The 18,595-nt window shown below is 43.1% G+C and overlaps 1 protein-coding gene across 2 annotated transcripts in view; it reads right to left on the bottom strand.

Annotated features, from left to right (window-relative positions):
* The window catches only part of LOC112227652 (E3 ubiquitin-protein ligase MARCHF6-like), a 34,727-nt gene that overhangs the window by 7,107 nt on the left and 9,025 nt on the right, over positions 1-18,595 (bottom strand). The window contains exons 16-21 of one of the 2 annotated variants that reach the window (XM_042308447.1): positions 17,223-17,342; positions 13,993-14,093; positions 9,451-9,588; positions 1,756-2,014; positions 1,546-1,615; positions 39-220 (exon numbers count right to left, since the gene is read on the bottom strand). In XM_042308447.1, coding sequence (XP_042164381.1) covers positions 39-220; positions 1,546-1,615; positions 1,756-2,014; positions 9,451-9,588; positions 13,993-14,093; positions 17,223-17,342 — 870 coding nt within the window. The remainder of the gene's footprint in view (positions 1-38; positions 221-1,545; positions 1,616-1,755; positions 2,015-9,450; positions 9,589-13,992; positions 14,094-17,222; positions 17,343-18,595) is intronic. The other variant, XM_042308448.1, reaches the window with a different exon arrangement.

Genomic DNA, 18,595 nt, shown 5'->3' with positions numbered 1-18,595 from the left:
AGAGAGGCTTCCATTAAGGAAAACCCTCTGATTCTTACCATGAGGCTCCACTCCTGGACTTTGACCATGATGATGGTGGGTCCCTGGGGCATCCAGGCCAACAGCACGGTGGCACCGCGGATGGACAGCCAGCACACGTACAGACCACACGCTGCTGTATACAGCTCATGGATCTTCGAGCTGCCTGTCCAGAATGACATCAGCCAACGGCCCGCAAACACTTCAACACACACATTAAAAACAGAACCATGGCTTTTAGTGTCCTTTCGAAACATTCAGGTTAGTCATTCCAGGTGAGATTCCTGAAGAAGTTACTCCAGTATTGAGATGAAATAATAATAATTAGATTTAAAACAATACTAAGGTGTGTCGATAGATGAGAGGTCAGTTGGGGAAGCTACTCTGAAAATATAGTTTACCAAGCTACCAATTACTGACCACTGGAAGAAGTCTAGCTACCCTTAAGAAACATATAGTTTTACTGAACTAAATGTGAGAGTTCAGTGACCAGCCGGAGGAAGACGATGCGACAGCACCCTCCTCAGGGGACAGGTACTCAGTGTAAAGCCAATTAGTACACACCTGGGCCCACTAATTGCTTTGCGTCTTCCTCTATATCGGTATGCCAGGAGAGGAGCTGGGTGAGGATGGGGAGTAGAGGCGGGGACCTGTGAGAACGTCAAGTTTTTCCTACCTCAAAGAAAGCTTCTGTGACTGGTCTGTCTCTCTGTCAATCAAGGCAGGCTTTAGGTAGAGAGAAGTGTTCCCCCTGTAGCTGTTGTCTAGACGACAGTCTAAAGACAGGAGTAGCCATTGCGTTCCCTTTTCGGCCACGGCCTTTTGGTCAACGGATTAGTTTATGGGTTTTGTTACGCTGGTGTTTCAGCGTTGGACGTTGCCTGTACTGGAGTTATTTACTCGGGTGAAACAAGACCCGTTTAGTAAAGCATACAAAAGAAAAGGAACCCCAACCACTGCCTCTGGTCTGTTTCTGTTATACCTCGCACCGGTGTTAGGGTGCGTCAGACAAGTTCATTTGAAAACAAACTACTTTGTGATAAATCATCCTATCACTACGGAGTCAGATGTTAACAGAATGTGTAATTTAACCTATTGAAAAACAAAAACAAAAAAAATTCAAGTGAGAATTAGGCTAGGACATTCTTGACTATTTTACCCATATTTAATTTTTGCAAAAAAAAATCAACTTGTGTGTAGTTCCAGTAGTTAGCTACATGTAAAAAAAAAAGAAGAAAATAAGTAATTAAATTACTGAAAACACTACCAAGATTTTCGTGGAGGCTCGTGGGAGGAGCTATAGGAGGACGGGGTCATTGTAAAGGCTCCATATCTTTGCGGTTTGATACCGTTCCATTCCAGCCATTAGTGACCGCGTCCTCCTATAGCTCCTCCCACCAGCCTCTACTGTAAGATTTGAATTTAGTTCAACTTCCCACTGAGCTACTGCAAAATATAGTTAAATTACTCGTGGAACTACATGTTGTTCACGACTCCCCCAACAATGACTTAAGGTTGATGTCTCACCTGGTAACGTCAGACACACCAGACTGGAAACCAGCAGGGTGATACACATGAACCCTATCAGCAAGACGATCTACAGACAGGAGAGAGAGACATTCAAGTGGTACATTCAAGCTTCCTGAAGGGGAAGTGGAAGGATCGGTGATAGTGTGTAGTGTAACTGACCCTGAGGGAGAAGTGTAGGGGCCGATGGTAGTGTGTAGTATAACTGACCCTGAAGGGGAAGCGTAGGGGCCGATGGTAGTGTGTAGTGTGACTGACCCTGAAGGGGAAGCGTAGGGGCCGATGGTAGGGTTGGAAACCTATTGGTCCTCCCTGCTGTAGTATGGCCTGATGGGCTGCATGAAGCCCCTCCCCCACAGCAGGGGCGGGGTTAGCGTTGTTGTTGTTTTGGTGACCGGGAGCATGGTTGTTGTTGACAGGCTGGTTAGCATCGTCTTCCTGTTCTCCGAGCAAGTAAGAGTGGAGGTCTCTGAAAGGGGGGAGAGGAGGTGAAAAGGAGAAGGTAGAGAAAGTGAGCTAACAAATATATACTTCATGTTACGGGTCTGTAGCTATAATGAAAGACCACTTTGGGAGTGTGGGTATAAGTGTATAGGTGTAGTGTGTATAGGTGTAGTGTGTATAGGTGTAGTGTATAGTGTGTATAGGTGTAGTGTATATAGGTGTAGTGTATATAGGTGTAGTGTATAGGTGTAGTGTATAGTGTGTATAGGTGTAGTGTATAGTGTGTATAGGTGTAGTGTATAGTGTGTATAGGTGTAGTGTATAGTGTGTATAGGTGTAGTGTGTATAGGTGTAGTGTATAGTGTGTATAGGTGTAGTGTGTATAAGTGTAGTGTGTATAGGTGTAGTGTATATAGGTGTAGTGTATATAGGTGTAGTGTGTATAGGTGTAGTGTATATAGGTGTAGTGTATATAGGTGTAGTGTGTATAGGTGTAGTGTATAGTGTGTATAGGTGTAGTGTATAGTGTGTATAGGTGTAGTGTGTATAGGTGTAGTGTATAGTGTGTATAGGTGTAGTGTGTATAAGTGTAGTGTGTATAGGTGTAGTGTGTATAGGTGTAGTGTATATAGGTGTAGTGTATATAGGTGTAGTGTATATAGGTGTAGTGTATATAGGTGTAGTGTGTATAGGTGTAGTGTATATAGGTGTAGTGTGTATAGGTGTAGTGTGTATAAGTGTAGTGTGTATAGGTGTAGTGTGTATAGGTGTAGTGTGTATAGGTGTAGTGTATATAGGTGTAGTGTGTATAGGTGTAGTGTATAGTGTATATAGGTGTAGTGTATAGGTGTAGTGTATAGTGTGTATAGGTGTAGTGTATAGGTGTAGTGTATATAGGTGTAGTGTATAGTGTGTATAGGTGTAGTGTGTATAGGTGTAGTGTGTATAGGTGTAGTGTATAGTGTGTATAGGTGTAGTGTATAGTGTGTATAGGTGTAGTGTATAGGTGTAGTGTATATAGGTGTAGTGTATATAGGTGTATATAGGTGTAGTGTATAGTGTGTATAGGTGTAGTGTATATGTGTAGTGTATATAGGTGTAGTGTATAGTGTATATAGGTGTAGTGTATAGGTGTAGTATATAGGTGTAGTGTATAGGTGTAGTGTATATAGGTGTAGTGTATAGGTGTAGTGTATATAGGTGTAGTGTATATAGGTGTAGTGTATAGGTGTAGTGTATAGGTGTAGTGTATAGTGTGTATAGGTGTAGTGGATAGGTGTAGTGTATAGTGTGTATAGGTGTAGTGTATAGGTGTAGTGTATAGTGTGTATAGGTGTATAGTGTGTATAGGTGTAGTGTATAGTGTGTATAGGTGTAGTGTATAGTGTGTATAGGTATAGGTGTAGTGTGTATAAGTGTATAGGTGTGTGTATAGGTGTAGTGTATATAGGTGTAGTGTATAGTGTGTATAGGTGTAGTGTATAGTGTGTATAGGTGTAGTGTATAGTGTGTATAGGTGTAGTGTGTATAAGTGTAGTGTGTATAGGTGTAGTGTATATAGGTGTAGTGTATATAGGTGTAGTGTGTATAGGTGTAGTGTATAGTGTATATAGGTGTAGTGTATAGGTGTAGTGTATATAGGTGTAGTGTAGTGTGTATAGGTGTAGTGTGTATAGGTGTAGTGTGTATAGGTGTTGTGTGTATAGGTGTAGTGTGTATAGGTGTAGTGTATAGTGTGTATAGGTGTAGTGTATAGGTGTAGTGTATATAGGTGTAGTGTATATGTGTAGTGTATAGTGTATATAGGTGTAGTGTGTATAGTGTGTATAGGTGTAGTGTATATGTGTAGTGTATATAGGTGTAGTGTATAGTGTATATAGGTGTAGTGTATAGGTGTAGTAGGTATAGTGTATAGTGTGTATAGTGTGTATAGGTGTAGTGTATAGGTGTAGTAGTGTATAGTGTGTATAGGTGTAGTGTATAGTGTGTATAGGTGTAGTGTATAGTGTGTATAGGTGTAGTGTAGTGTGTATAGGTGTAGTGTATATAGGTGTAGTGTATAGTGTGTATATAGGTGTAGTGTGTATAGGTGTAGTGTATAGGTGTGTGTATAGGTGTAGTGTATAGGTGTAGTGTATAGTGTGTATAGGTGTAGTGTGTATAGGTGTAGTGTATATGTGTAGTGTATAGTGTGTATAGGTGTAGTGTGTATAGGTGTAGTGTATATAGGTAGTGTATATAGGTGTAGTGTATAGTGTATATAGGTGTAGTGTGTATAGGTGTAGTGTATAGGTGTAGTGTATAGTGTGTATAGGTGTAGGTGTATATAGGTGTAGTGTATAGTGTGTATATAGGTGTAGTGTATAGGTATAGTGTATATAGGTGTAGTGTGTATAGGTGTAGTGTATAGGTGTAGTGTATAGGTGTAGTGTGTATATAGTGTGTGTAGTGTATATAGGTGTAGTGTGTATAGGTGTAGTGTGTAGTAGGTGTAGTGTATAGTGTGTATAGGTGTAGTGTATATAGGTGTAGTGTATAGTGTGTAGTGTGTATAGTGTGTATAGGTGTAGTGTATAGTGTGTATAGGTGTAGTGTATATAGGTGTAGTGTATATAGGTGTAGTGTATAGGTGTAGTGTATAGGTGTAGTGTATAGGTGTAGTGTATAGTGTGTATAGGTGTAGTGTATAGGTGTAGTGTATAGTGTGTAGGTGTAGTGTATAGGTATAGTGTGTATAGGTGTAGTGTGTATAGGTGTAGTGTATAGGTGTAGTGTATAGTGTGTAGTGTATATAGGTGCAGTGTATATAGGTGTAGTGTGTATAGGTGTAGTGTATGTGTATAGGTGTAGTGTGTATAGTGTGTATAGTGTGTATAGGTGTAGTGTATATAGGTGTAGTGTATAGTGTGTATAGGTGTAGTGTATAGTGTGTATAGGTGTAGTGTATAGTGTGTATAGTGTGTATAGGTGTAGTGTATATAGTGTGTATAGGTGTAGTGTATATAGGTGTAGTGTATAGTGTGTATAGTGTGTATAGTGTGTATAGGTGTAGTGTGTATAGGTGTAGTGTATATAGGTGTAGTGTGTAGTGTATATAGGTGGTGTGTAAAGGTGTAATGTATATAGGTGTAGTGTATATAGGTGCAGTGTATATAGGTGGTGTGTAAAGGTGTAATGTATATAGGTGTAGTGTATATAGGTGCAGTGTATATAGGTGCAGTGTATAGGTGGAGTGTATATAGGTGTAGTGTATATAGGTGTAGTTTATAGTGTGTATAGGTATAGTGTGTATAGGTGTAGTGTATATAGGTGTATAGTGTATATAGGTGTAGTGTATATAGGTGTAGTGTATATAGGTGTAGTGTGTATAGGTGTAGTGTGTATAGGTGTAGTGTGTATAGGTGTAGTGTATATAGGTGTAGTGTATATAGGTGTAGTGTATAGGTGTAGTGTGTATAGTGTATATAGGTGTAGTGTGTATAGGTGTAGTGTATAGGTGTAGTGTGTATAGGTGTAGTGTGTATAGTGTGTATAGGTGTAGTGTATATAGGTGTAGTGTATAGGTGTAGTGTGTATAGGTGTAGTGTGTATAGGTGTAGTGTATATAGTGTGTATAGTGTATATAGGTGTAGTGTATATAGGTGTATAGGTGTAGTGTGTATAGGTGTAGTGTATATAGGTGTGTGTATAGGTGTAGTGTATATAGGTAGTGTATATAGGTGTAGTATGTATAGGTGTAGTGTATATAGGTGTAGTGTGTATAGGTGTAGTGTGTATAGGTGTAGTGTATATAGGTGTAGTGTGTATAGGTGTAGTGTATATAGGTGTAGTGTGTAGTGTATATAGGTGTAGTGTGTAAAGGTGTAATGTATATAGGTGTAGTGTATATAGGTGCAGTGTATATAGGTGTAGTGTATATAGGTGTAGTGTATATAGGTGTAGTGTATATAGGTGTAGTGTATATAGGTGTAGTGTATATAGGTGTAGTTTATAGTGTGTATAGGTATAGTGTGTATAGGTGTAGTGTATATAGGTGTAGTGTGTATAGGTGTAGTGTGTATAGGTGTAGTGTATATAGGTGCAGTGTATATAGGTGCAGTGTATATAGGTGCAGTGTATATAGGTGCAGTGTATATAGGTGCAGTGTATATAGGTGCAGTGTATATAGGTGCAGTGTATAGGTGGAGTGTATAGGTGGAGTGTATATAGGTGTAGGCTATATAGGTGTAGTGTATATTGTGTATAGGTGTAGTGTGTATAGGTGTAGTGTGTATAGGTGTAGTGTGTATAGGTGTAGTGTGTATAGGTGTAGTGTGTATAGGTGTAGTGTGTATAGGTGTAGTGTGTATAGGTGTAGTGTGTATAGGTGTAGTGTGTATAGGTGTAGTGTGTATAGGTGTAGTGTGTATAGGTGTAGTGTATATAGGTGTAGTGTGTATAGGTGTAGTGTATATAGGTGTAGTGTGTAGTGTATATAGGTGTAGTGTGTAAAGGTGTAATGTATATAGGTGTAGTGTATATAGGTGCAGTGTATATAGGTGTAGTGTATAGTGTGTATAGGTGTAGTGTATAGTGTAGTGTATATAGGTGTAGTGTATAGGTGTAGTGTGTATAGGTGTAGTGTGTATAGGTGTAGTGTATATAGGTGTAGTGTGTATAGGTGCAGTGTGTATAGGTGTAGTGTATATAGGTGCAGTGTGTATATAGGTGCAGTGTATAGGTGTATAGGTGTAGTGTAGGTAGGTGTAGTGTGTAGTGTATATAGGTGTAGTGTGTATAAGGTGTAATGTATATAGGTGTAGTGTGTATAGGTGTAGGTGCAGTGTATATAGGTGCAGTGTATAGGTGTAGTGTATATAGGTGTAGTGTATATAGGTGTAGTTTATAGTGTGTATAGGTATAGTGTGTATAGGTGTAGTGTATATAGGTAGTGTGTATAGGTGTAGTGTATATAGGTGTGCAGTGTATATAGGTGTAGTGTATATAGGTGCAGTGTATATAGGTGTAAAGTGTATATAGGTGCAGTGTATATAGGTGCAGTGTATATAGGTGTAGTGTGTGTATAGGTGTAGTATATAGGTGTAGTGTATATAGGTGTAGTGTATAGGTGTAGTGTGTATAGGTGTAGTGTGTATAGGTGTAGTGTGTATAGGTGTAGTGTGTATAGGTGTAGTGTGTATAGGTGTAGTGTGTATAGGTGTAGTGTGTATAGGTGTAGTGTGTATAGGTGTAGTGTGTATAGGTGTAGTGTGTATAGGTGTAGTGTATAGTGTATATAGGTGTAGTGTATAGTGTGTGTAGGTGTAGTGTGTATAGGTGTAGTGTATATAGGTGTAGTGTATATAGGTGTAGTGTATATTGTGTATAGGTATAGTGTGTATAGGTGCAGTGTATATAGGTGTAGTGTATATAGGTGTAGTGTATATAGGTGTAGTGTATATTGTGTATAGGTATAGTGTGTATAGGTGTAGTGTATATAGGTGTAGTGTGTATAGGTGTAGTGTATATAGGTGTAGTGTATATAGGTGTAGTGTATATAGGTGTAGTGTTTTTAGGTGTAGTGTATATAGGTGTAGTGTATATAGGTGTAGTGTATATAGGTGTAGTGTATATAGGTGTAGTGTATATAGGTGTAGTGTGTATAGGTATAGTGTGTATAGGTGTAGTGTGTATAGGTGTAGTGTGTATAGGTGTAGTGTGTATAGGTGTAGTGTGTATAGGTGTAGTGTGTATAGGTGGTGTATAGTGTGTATAGGTGTAGTGTATAGGTGTGTGTATAGGTGTAGTGTGTATAGGTGTAGTGTATATAGGTGTAGTGTATATAGGTGTAGTGTATAGTGTGTATAGGTGTAGTGTGTATAGGTGTAGTGTATATAGGTGTAGTGTATATAGGTGTAGTGTATATAGGTGTAGTGTATATTGTGTATAGGTATAGTGTGTATAGGTGTAGTGTATATAGGTGTAGTGTGTATAGGTGTAGTGTATATAGGTGTAGTGTATATAGGTGTAGTGTATATAGGTGTGTGTTTATAGGTGTAGTGTATATAGGTGTAGTGTATATAGGTGTAGTATATATAGGTGTAGTGTATATAGGTGTAGTGTATATAGGTGTAGTGTGTATGTATAGTAGGTATAGTGTAGTGTAGGTGTAGTGTATATAGGTGTAGTGTGTATAGGTGGTGTAGTGTATATAGGTGTAGTGTATATAGGTGTAGTGTGTATAGGTGTAGTGTGTATAGGTGTAGTGTATATAGGTGTAGTGTATATAGGTGTAGTGTATATAGGTGTAGTGTATAGTGTATATAGGTGTAGTGTATATAGGTGTAGTGTATATAGGTGTAGTGTATAGTGTATATAGGTGTAGTGTATAGTGTATATAGGTGTAGTGTATAGTGTGTGTAGGTGTAGTGTATATAGGTGTAGTGTATAGTGCATATAGGTGTAGTGTGTATAGGTGTAGTGTATAGGTGTAGTGTATATAGGTGTAGTGTATAGTGTATATAGGTGTAGTGTATAGTGTATATAGGTGTAGTGTATATAGGTGTAGTGTATATAGGTGTAGTGTATAGTGTGTATAGGTGTAGTGTATATAGGTGTAGTGTATATAGGTGTAGTGTAGTGTATAGGTGTAGTGTATAGTGTGTATAGGTGTAGTGTATAGGTATAGGTGTAGTGTATATAGGTATAGTGTGTATAGTGTGTATAGGTGTAGTGTATAGTGCATATAGGTGTAGTGTGTATAGGTGTAGTGTGTATAGGTGTAGTGTATATAGGTGTAGTGTATATAGGTGTAGTGTATAGTGTATATAGGTGTAGTGTATAGTGTATATAGGTGTAGTGTATAGTGTGTGTAGGTGTAGTGTATATAGGTGTAGTGTATATAGGTGTAGTGTATAGTGTATATAGGTGTAGTGTGTATAGGTGTAGTGTATAGTGCATATAGGTGTAGTGTATATAGGTGTAGTGTATATAGGTGTAGTGTATATAGGTGTAGTGTATATAGGTGTAGTGTATATAGGTGTAGTGTATATAGGTGTAGTGTGTATAGGTGTAGTGTGTATAGGTGTAGTGTGTATAGGTGTAGTGTATATAGGTGTAGTGTATAGTGTATATAGGTGTAGTGTATAGTTTGTATAGGTGTAGTGTATAGTGTATATAGGTGTAGTGTGTATAGGTGGTGTATAAGTGTAGTGTGTATAGGTGTAGTGTATAGTGTATATAGGTGTAGTGTATAGTTTGTATAGGTGTAGTGTATAGTGTATATAGGTGTAGTGTATATAGGTGTAGTGTATAGTTTGTATAGGTGTAGTGTATAGTTTGTATAGGTATAGTGTGTAGGTATAGTGTGTATAGGTGTAGTGTATAGGTAAAGGTGTAGTGTATATAGGTATAGTGTGTATAGTGTGTATAGGTGTAGTGTAGAGTGTGTATAGGTGTAGTGTATAGTGTGGATAGACCCACAGTAGGTATCCAGCGCTGACAGTCCAGGCCCTGACCAGACCTTTCAGCCACTGGCGTGTGTGACCTTGTTCCAGGAGAGCTGGCAGAACCACCTGCAGTAACAACAGCTCCAGAGACAGCTCACTGACTGGAGCATCACTGGAGGAGAGGAGAGAGGAGGGGGAAAGAGAGGATAGAGGAGGGGGATATAGGAGGGGAGAGAGGATAGAGGATGAGGGAAAGAGAGGATAGAGGAGGGGAAAGAGAGGATAGAGGAGGGGGAAACAGAGGATAGAGAGGGGAAGGGGATATAGGAGGGGAAGGGGGATATAGGAGGGGAAGGGGGATAGAGGATGAGGGGAGAGAGGATAGAGGAGGAGGAAGAGAGGATAGAGGAGGGGGAAGAGAGGATAGAGGAGGGGGAAGAGAGGAGAGGAGGGGGAAGAGAGGATAGAGGAGGGAGGAAAGAGGATAGAGGAGGGGGAAAGAGGATAGAGGAGGGGGAAGAGAGGAGAGAGGAGGGGGAAAGAGAGGATGAGGAGGAGAAAGAGAGGATAGAGGAGGGAGAAAGAGAGGATAGAGGAGGGGGGAAAGAGAGGATAGAGGAGGGGAAAGAGAGGATAGAGGAGGGGGGAAAGAGAGGATAGAGGAGGGGGAAAGAGAGGATAGAGGAGGGGGAAAGAGAGGATAGAGGAGGGGAAAGAGAGGATAGAGGAGGGGGAAAGAGGGATAGAGGGAGGGGGAAAGAGGGGATAGAGGAGGGGGAAAGAGAGGATAGAGGAGGGGGAAAGAGAGGATAGAGGAGGGGGAAAAAGAGAGGATAGGGGAGAGAGGGGGAAAGAGGGATGGGAAAGAGAGGAGAGGGGGAAAGAGAGGATAGAGAGGGGAGGGAAAGAGGATAGAGGAGGGGAAAGAGAGGATAGAGGAGGGGGGAAAAAGAGGATAGAGGAGGGGAAAAGAGAGGATAGAGGAGGGGGAAAGAGGATAGAGGAGGGGGAAAGAGGATAGAGGAGGGGGAAAGAGAGGATAGAGGAGGGGAAAGAGGATAGGAGGGGGGGAGAGAGGATAGAGGAGGGGAAAGAGAGGATAGAGGAGGGGAAAGAGAGGATAGAGGAGGGGAAAGAGAGGATAGAGGAGGGAAAGAGAGGATAGAGAGGGGGAAGAGAGGATAGAGGAGGGGGGAAGAGAGGATAGAGGGGGGGGAAGGATAGAGGAGGATAGAGGAGGGGGAAGAGAGAGGAAAGAGAGGAGGGGAAAGAGAGGATAGAGGAGGGGGAAAGAGGATAGAGGAGGGGGAAAGAGAGGATAGAGGAGGGGGAAAGAGAGGATAGAGGAGGGGCGGAAGAGAGGATAGAGGAGGGGGAAGAGAGGATAGAGGGGGAGGAGAGAGGATAGAGGAGGGGGAAAGAGAGGATAGAGGAGGGGGGAAAAAGAGAGGATAGAGGGGGAAAGAGAGGATAGAGAGGGGGAAAAGAGGATAGAGGAGGGGGATAGAGGAGGGTGGGGAGAGAGGAGGGGAGAGAGGAGGGCGGAAGAGAGGATAGAGGGGGGATAGAGGATAGAGGAGGGGGAAAGAGAGGACAGAGAGGATAGAGGAGGGGAAAAAGAGGATAGAGGAGGAAAAGGGAAGAGAGGAATAGAGGAAGAGGGGGGAAAGAGAGGATAGAGGAGGGAAAGAGAGGATAGGGGAGGGATAGAGAGGACAGAGGAAAGAGGATAGAGGAGGGGAAAAAGAGGATAGAGGAGGGGGAAAAAGAGGATAGAGGAGGGGGAAAAGAGGACAGAGGAGAGGGAAAAGAGGACAGAGAGGGGAAAAAAGAGGACAGAGGAGGGGGAAAGAGAGGACAGAGGAGGGGGAAAGAGAGGACAGAGGAGGGGGAAAGAGAGGACAGAGAAGAGGGGGAAAGAGAGGACAGAGAAGGGGGAAAGAGAGGATAGAGAAGGGGGAAAGAGAGGATAGAAGGGGGAAAGAGAGGATAGAGGAGGGGGAAAGAGAGGATAGAGTAGGGGGAAGGGGGATATAGGAGGGGGGATAGAGGAGGGCGGGATAGAGGAGGGGGAGAGAGGAGGGGAAGAGAGGATAGAGGGGGATAGAGGATAGAGGAGGGGGAAGAGGAGGGCGGGATAGAGGAGGGGAGGAGAGGATAGAGGGGAGAAGAGAGGATAGAGGAGGGATAGAGGAGGAAGAGAGGGATAGAGGAGGGGGGAAGAGAGGATAGAGGAGGCGGAAGAGAGAGGATAGAGGAGGGGGAAGAGAGGATAGAGAGGGGGAAAGAGAGGATAGAGGAGGGAAGAGAGGATAGAGGAGGGGGAAGAGAGGATAGAGGAGGGGGAAGAGAGGATAGAGAGGGGGAAGAGAGGATAGAGGGGGAAGAGAGGATAGAGGAGGGGAAGAGAGGATAGAGGGGGGGAAGAGAGGATAGAGGGGGAAGAGAGGATAGAGGGGGAAGAGAGGATAGAGGGGGAAAGAGGAGAGAGGGGGAAGAGAGGATAGAGGAAAGAAGGATAGAGGGGGGAAGAGAGAGGATAGAGGGGGAAGAGAGGATATAGAGGGGGAAGAGAGGATAGAGGGGAAGAGAGGATAGAGGAAGGGGAGAGAGAGGATAGAGGGGAAGAGGATAGAGGGGAGAGAGGATAGAGAGGGGAAGAGAGGATAGAGAGGGGAGAGGGGGGAGAGAGGATAGAGGAGGGGAAGAGAGGAGGGGGGAGAGAGGTGGGTGAAGGTACATCACTTACCGAGCATACATCTATATCTAGGCATTTTGATGCTGGGCTGGAACAAAAACCTGCACACACAGCAGTTCTCCAGGACCAGGGTTGCTGACCATTGCTGGCCACAATTGAGCCATGTGAGTGTCCCTGTAAAGCATGACGTTGTAGGGGAGGAAGGAGTGTACCTGTAAAGCATGACGTTGTAGGGGAGGAAGGAGTGTACCTGTAAAGCATGACGTTGTAGGGGAGGAAGGAGTGTACCTGTAAAGCATGACGTTGTAGGGGAGGAAGGAGTGTACCTGTAAAGCATGACGTTGTAGGGGAGGAAGGAGTGTACCTGTAAAGCATGACGTTGTAGGGGGAGGAAGGAGTGTACCTGTAAAGCATGACGTTGTAGGGGAGGAAGGAGGTACCTGTAAAGCACCGTTGTAGGGGAGGAAGCATACCTGTAAAGCATGACGTTGTAGGGGAGGAAGGAGTGTACCTGTAAAGCATGACGTTGTAGGGGAGGAAGGAGTGTACCTGTAAAGCATGACGTTGTAGGGGAGGAAGGAGTGTACCTGTAAAGCATGACGTTGTAGGGGAGGAAGGAGTGTACCTGTAAAGCATGACGTTGTAGGGGAGGAAGGAGTGTACCTGTAAAGCATGACGTTGTAGGGGAGGAAGGAGTGTACCTGTAAAGCATGATGTTGTAGGGGAGGAAGGAGTGTCCCTGTAAAGCATGATGTTGTAGGGGAGGAAGGAGTGTACCTGTAAAGCATGATGTTGTAGGGGAGGAAGGAGTGTCCCTGTAAAGCATGATGTTGTAGGGGAGGAAGGAGTGTCCCTGTAAAGCATGACGTTGTAGGGGAGGAAGGAGTGTACCTGTAAAGCATGACGTTGTAGGGGAGGAAGGAGTGTACCTGTAAAGCATGACGTTGTAGGGGAGGAAGGAGTGTACCTGTAAAGCATGACGTTGTAGGGGAGGAAGGAGTGTACCTGTAAAGCATGACGTTGTAGGGGAGGAAGGAGTGTACCTGTAAAGCATGACGTTGTAGGGGAGGAAGGAGTGTACCTGTAAAGCATGACGTTGTAGGGGAGAAGGAGTGTACCTGTAAAGCATGACGTTGTAGGGGAGGAAGGAGTGTACCTGTAAAGCATGACGTTGTAGGGGAAGAAGGAGTGTCCCTGTAAAGCATGACGTTGTAGGGGAGGAAGGAGTGTCCCTGTAAAGCATGACGTTGTAGGGGAAGAAGGAGTGTCCCTGTAAAGCATGACGTTGTAGGGGAGGAAGGAGTGTACCTGTAAAGCATGACGTTGTAGGGGAGGAAGGAGTGTACCTGTAAAGCATGACGTTATAGGGGAGGAAGGAGTGTCCCTGTAAAGCATGACGTTGTAGGGGAGGAAGGAGTGTCCCTGTAAAGCATGACGTTGTAGGGGAGGAAGGAGTGTCCCTGTAAAGCATGACGTTGTAGGGGAGGAAGGAGTGTCCCTGTAAAGCATGACGTTGTAGGGGAGGAAGGAGTGTACCTGTAAAGCATGACGTTGTAGGGGAGGAAGGAGTGTACCTGTAAAGCATGACGTTGTAGGGGAGGAAGGAGTGTACCTGTAAAGCATGACGTTGTAGGGGAGGAAGGAGTGTCCCTGTAAAGCATGACGTTGTAGGGGAGGAAGGAGTGTCCCTGTAAAGCATGACGTTGTAGGGGAGGAAGGAGTGTCCCTGTAAAGCATGACGTTGTAGGGGAGGAAGGAGTGTACCTGTAAAGCATGACGTTGTAGGGGAGGAAGGAGTGTCCCTGTAAAGCATGACGTTGTAGGGGAGGAAGGAGTGTACCTGTAAAGCATGATGTTGTAGGGGAGGAAGGAGTGTACCTGTAAAGCATGACGTTGTAGGGCAGGAAGGCAGGGAGGAGGAGCTTGATCATCCTGATGGGCAGCCACAACATCAGGAGAACGATAGAGCCAAACACCACCTAGGAGAGGACATACATCATACACCTTTAATGATCAGCACACAATCAAAGCAGAACCATAGCTGTATGTGACTACTTTCTACCAACAAATCTGTCTGTACATGGACAGAGCACAGACAGGGTGAACCTGCGGAGGCAGCATTTGGATTTGCTGGACAATTAAGAAATATACAGGAGCCATATGCATTGTTTGCGTAGCCTGATTAGGGCGGTCCACCCACGGTTCTCAGAATGACAGAAATCACATTTAGTTTATGGTAATTCATCTTCACAGAACATGCCAGTCGGATGCAACGGCGTGCATCATTCTTACCGAGTTCCGATGAGCCAATAGAATATATAGGTGGTGTATCCATAAGGCTCGGGGAAGCTGTCCTTAAAGTAGATTTCGTTCAAATTGCCAAAATTATATAGCCTAATTAGCTTATTCCTGTCTATACAGATTTTTGTATTTATTTTTAAATTCAAAATAGCCTACTACACCAAACAGCATGTTTTGGCCACAGAATATCATTAACTTGTATAATATGTAGATTGTTTTAAATCGCATAGCCCAGTCCGAAGGGCCTGCAATTTAAGCAGAGCGTGTGGTAAATACCAAAAAGATGTGTGATGAGTTTTGACAGTCAGTGAAAAGCAGAGAGACCCAGCCAGGCATATCGTAATATTTAAAAATACAATCGCGGAAAAACAGTTTAGAAAACAATTGGCTATTGCTGTAAAGAGAAGTCTCCAATCTGTCTTTTAGTTATCAAAATGATCAACTTAATTGAGCGAAAAGTAGCCTATCCTATTGGCACCAGTGGAGAACATGGGCCAGAAGCCCAGTGAGTGACTGTGCATATTAACTGTCTTTATCATTGGGTCACTGCCACTTGTGTTTGGACAATCATTTCCTCCTCCAGGTTAGATGGGACGTCATATTGAATTTGTATCTCCCCTTCTCATTGGCCTAATATATAGATCAGACAACGTTGTCTTTGTGTCAGCAGAGTAGGCTTCTCTGTCATATAAAAAAATATTTTTCTAATGTCTCCAGTCATATAAAGTGTAGCAGAATTGCATAAAATGTTTGTTTTTTTTTTTTTTAAAAGGCCAATATTTTCCTGTACAAAAGCAGATATGTAGCCTAGACCCACTAAGTCACTACACCCTGCATTCAACAGTATTTTTGCACACGGTGATTTAGTTATATTATTAGCCTAAATTATGACTATCCAATCTACTCTTCACATTATGAATAGTAGAATATCTTACACAAGTCTGCAAATGGAGGATGCATGAAATGCATTTTTATGGAGAAAATTAGCTTCCCCAAACTTGAAACCCACTTGCTGCATATGTTAGAATAACTGCCCACATTTACTTTTCCTCATCCAACAGGTAACGAACAGCAAAATTACTAGCCTACGTCAATCTACTATCCGCCATAGTAGAACAGTTGACCTATTCTATTGGTCAGCTTATCGTTCTGTGCGAGAAAGAAATAACCTGTCCAAAACAGACTCTGGGACAGTTGTGGGACGATAGATCCATAATTCATCCAACCAGTAGTCTTAGGCCACACCCCAAAATGTAAAAAAGCTCATGCAACAGATCAGAATGTTTAGCATAACACTTTGATAAGCTATTATTTCTTCACATTATACGCGTGGCAATGCACACAAGGCAGTAAGCTATGCACGAATGTTCGCCCCATAATGCAATTAGAGGAAAACACATTTTGACCAGTTTCATGTGGCGGCAGGTAGCCTAGTGGTTAGAAATGTAGAAAGAAGAGATCTAAAGATGCAACGACTAGCATTGGTTGCTAATATGACTATTGATGTAACAACTAGCATTGGTTGCTAATATGACTATTGATGTAACAACTAGCATTGGTTGCTAATATGACTAGGATTGTGCCTTTGGCTAAGCTACTTTAAGCAAGGTAAGATATGCCTCATAATATGTCGTAAAACGTTCAGGTTTCAAACAACTAAGTACGTTTTCAAAATGCATACTGCCTCCAGCTTATTGTAAAGTGCTGTGACACGCCGAAGCCTGTTAAGTTGCCTTTGTACTTGAATGGCAAATGGGAAATGCATTTTAATTACCAGTTCAGAAATACAAATCGCAGCTCTAATCTTGGTCATTGGTTAAAAAATAAAAATGTAAATTGAATTGTATTTTTTTTTTTTTTTACTACACATGTGATTGCTTGGTATTTCAATCATGGAATATGCTTTTCGGCCAAAAGTCGGCAATTACCGGCCAACGGAAACCCTGCTGCCGGAGGTGTCTGTAGATTCTCTAGACTGATGAAACCAAAATGAAACACTTTGGACTGAATGCCAAGCATCCCATCCGGAGGAAACCTGGCATTATCCCTATGTTGAAGCATGGGGGTGGCAGCATCATGCTGTGGGGATGTTTTTCAGAGGCAGGGACTGGGAGACTAGTCAGGATCAAGGGAAAGTACAGAGAGGTCCTTGATGCAAACCTGCTCCAGAGTGCTCAGGTCCCCAGACTGGGGCGAAGGTTTACCTTCCAACAGGACAACAACCCTAAGCATACAGCCAAGACAACACAGGAGTGGCTTCAGGACAAGACTTTGAATGTCCTTGAGTTGCCTAGCCAGAGCCCGGACTTGAACCCGATTGAACATCTCTGGAGAGACCTGAAAATAGCTGTGCAGCGACTCTCCCCATCCAACCTGACAGAGCTTGAGAGGATCTGCAGAGGAAAATGGGAGAAACTCCCCAAATACAGGTGTGCAAAGCTTGTAGCGTCATACCAAAGAAGACTCGAGGATGTGATGGCTGCCAAAGGTGCTTCAACAAAGTACTGAGTAAAGGGTCTGAATACTTATGGAAATGTGATATTGTAGTTGAAAAAATAATATTAACTAAATGTTCTCTACCTGTTTTTGCTTCGTCAATATGGGGTATTGTGATGTCATTATGGGGTATTGTGATGTCATTATGGGGTATTGTCTGTAGATACATTTTTGGTTTATTTAATCCATTTTAGAATAAGGCTGTAATGTAACAAAATGTGGAAAAAGTCAAGGGGTCGGAATACTTTCCGAATGCACTATATGTACCACAGACAGGATGAACCTGCGGAGGTGTCTGTAGATGTACGTACCACAGACAGGATGAACCTGCGGAGGTGTCTGTAGATAGGTAGGTGGATCATTTCCTGGACTGGGTTGAAGTCTGGATCGTTCAGGTTTCTCAGAAACCACAGGACCCCAGGCCTCAGCACCTGATTCAACACAGCACCACACTATAGTCAGGAATTAATCAATAGTACACTACAACAAACCAGTCAATGGCTACGCTTCCATCCAATTGGTAACAGATTTAAGTGAATATTCTAGAATCCGCATAAAGAAAGTATGCACATTTTCCGGGTAATAAGCAGTGCGTAATGACGTAGTGCACTGCACATAAGTTACTTTACCGCATACATTTTCATGTACCGAATAAAAGCCTAAAGTTTAATGCATTTTCCATCGCATTTCAAATAAAACTGTTACATCTCATTCCAAAATTCTGGGCATTAATATGGAGTTGGCCCCCCCCTTTCCTGCTGTAACAGCCTCCACTCATCTGGGAAGGCTTTAATATGGAGTTGGTCCCTCCTTTGCTGCTGTAACAGCCTCCACTCTTCTGGGAAGGCTTTCCACTACATGTTGGAACATTGCTGCAGGGATTTGCTTCCATTCAGCCACAAGAGCATTAGTGAGGTCGGGCACTGATGTTGGACGATTAGGCCTGGCTCGCAGTCGGCGTTCCAATTCATCCCAAAGGGGTTAGATGGGGTTGAGGTCAGTGCTCTGTTCAGGCCAGTCAAGTTCCTCCACACTGATCTCGACAAACCATTTGTGTATGGACCTTGCTTTGTGCACGGGGGCGTTGTCATGCTGAAACAGGAAAGGACCTTCCCCAAACTGTTGCTATAAAGTTGGAAGCACCGTATCGTCTAGAACATCATTGTTTGCTGTAGTGTTAAGATTTCCCATCACTGGAACTAAGGGGCCTGAACCATGAAAAACAGCCCCAGACAATTATCTTTGCAGTTGGCACTATGCAGTCGGGAAGGTAGCGTTCTCCTGACATCTGCCAAACACAGATTCATCGGTCGTACTGCCAGATGGTGAAACGTGATTCATCATTCCAGAGAACGCGTTTCCACTGCTCCAGAGTCTAATGGCGGCAAGCTTTACACCACTCCAGCCGACGCATGGCATTGCAGATGGTGATCATAGGCTTGTGTGAGGCTGCTCGGCCATGGAAACCCATTTCATGAAGCTCCCGACAAACTGTTCTTGTGCTGACGTTGCTTCCAGAGGCAGTTTGGAACTTGGTAGCTTCAGCACTCGGCGGTCCCGTTCTGTGAGCTTGTGTGGCCTACCACTTCGCGGCTGAGCCGTTGTTGCTCCTAGATGTTTCCACATCACAATAACAGAACTTACAGTTGACCGGGGCAGCTTACTAGCACCTACAACGGTGCCA

This window comes from Oncorhynchus tshawytscha, linkage group LG29 (genome assembly GCF_018296145.1).
Source record: "Oncorhynchus tshawytscha isolate Ot180627B linkage group LG29, Otsh_v2.0, whole genome shotgun sequence".
NCBI classification, from domain to species: Eukaryota; Metazoa; Chordata; class Actinopteri; order Salmoniformes; family Salmonidae; genus Oncorhynchus; species Oncorhynchus tshawytscha.
Note: the sequence above shows the minus strand (reverse complement) of the source record. Positions and strands in the feature narration are given on the sequence as shown.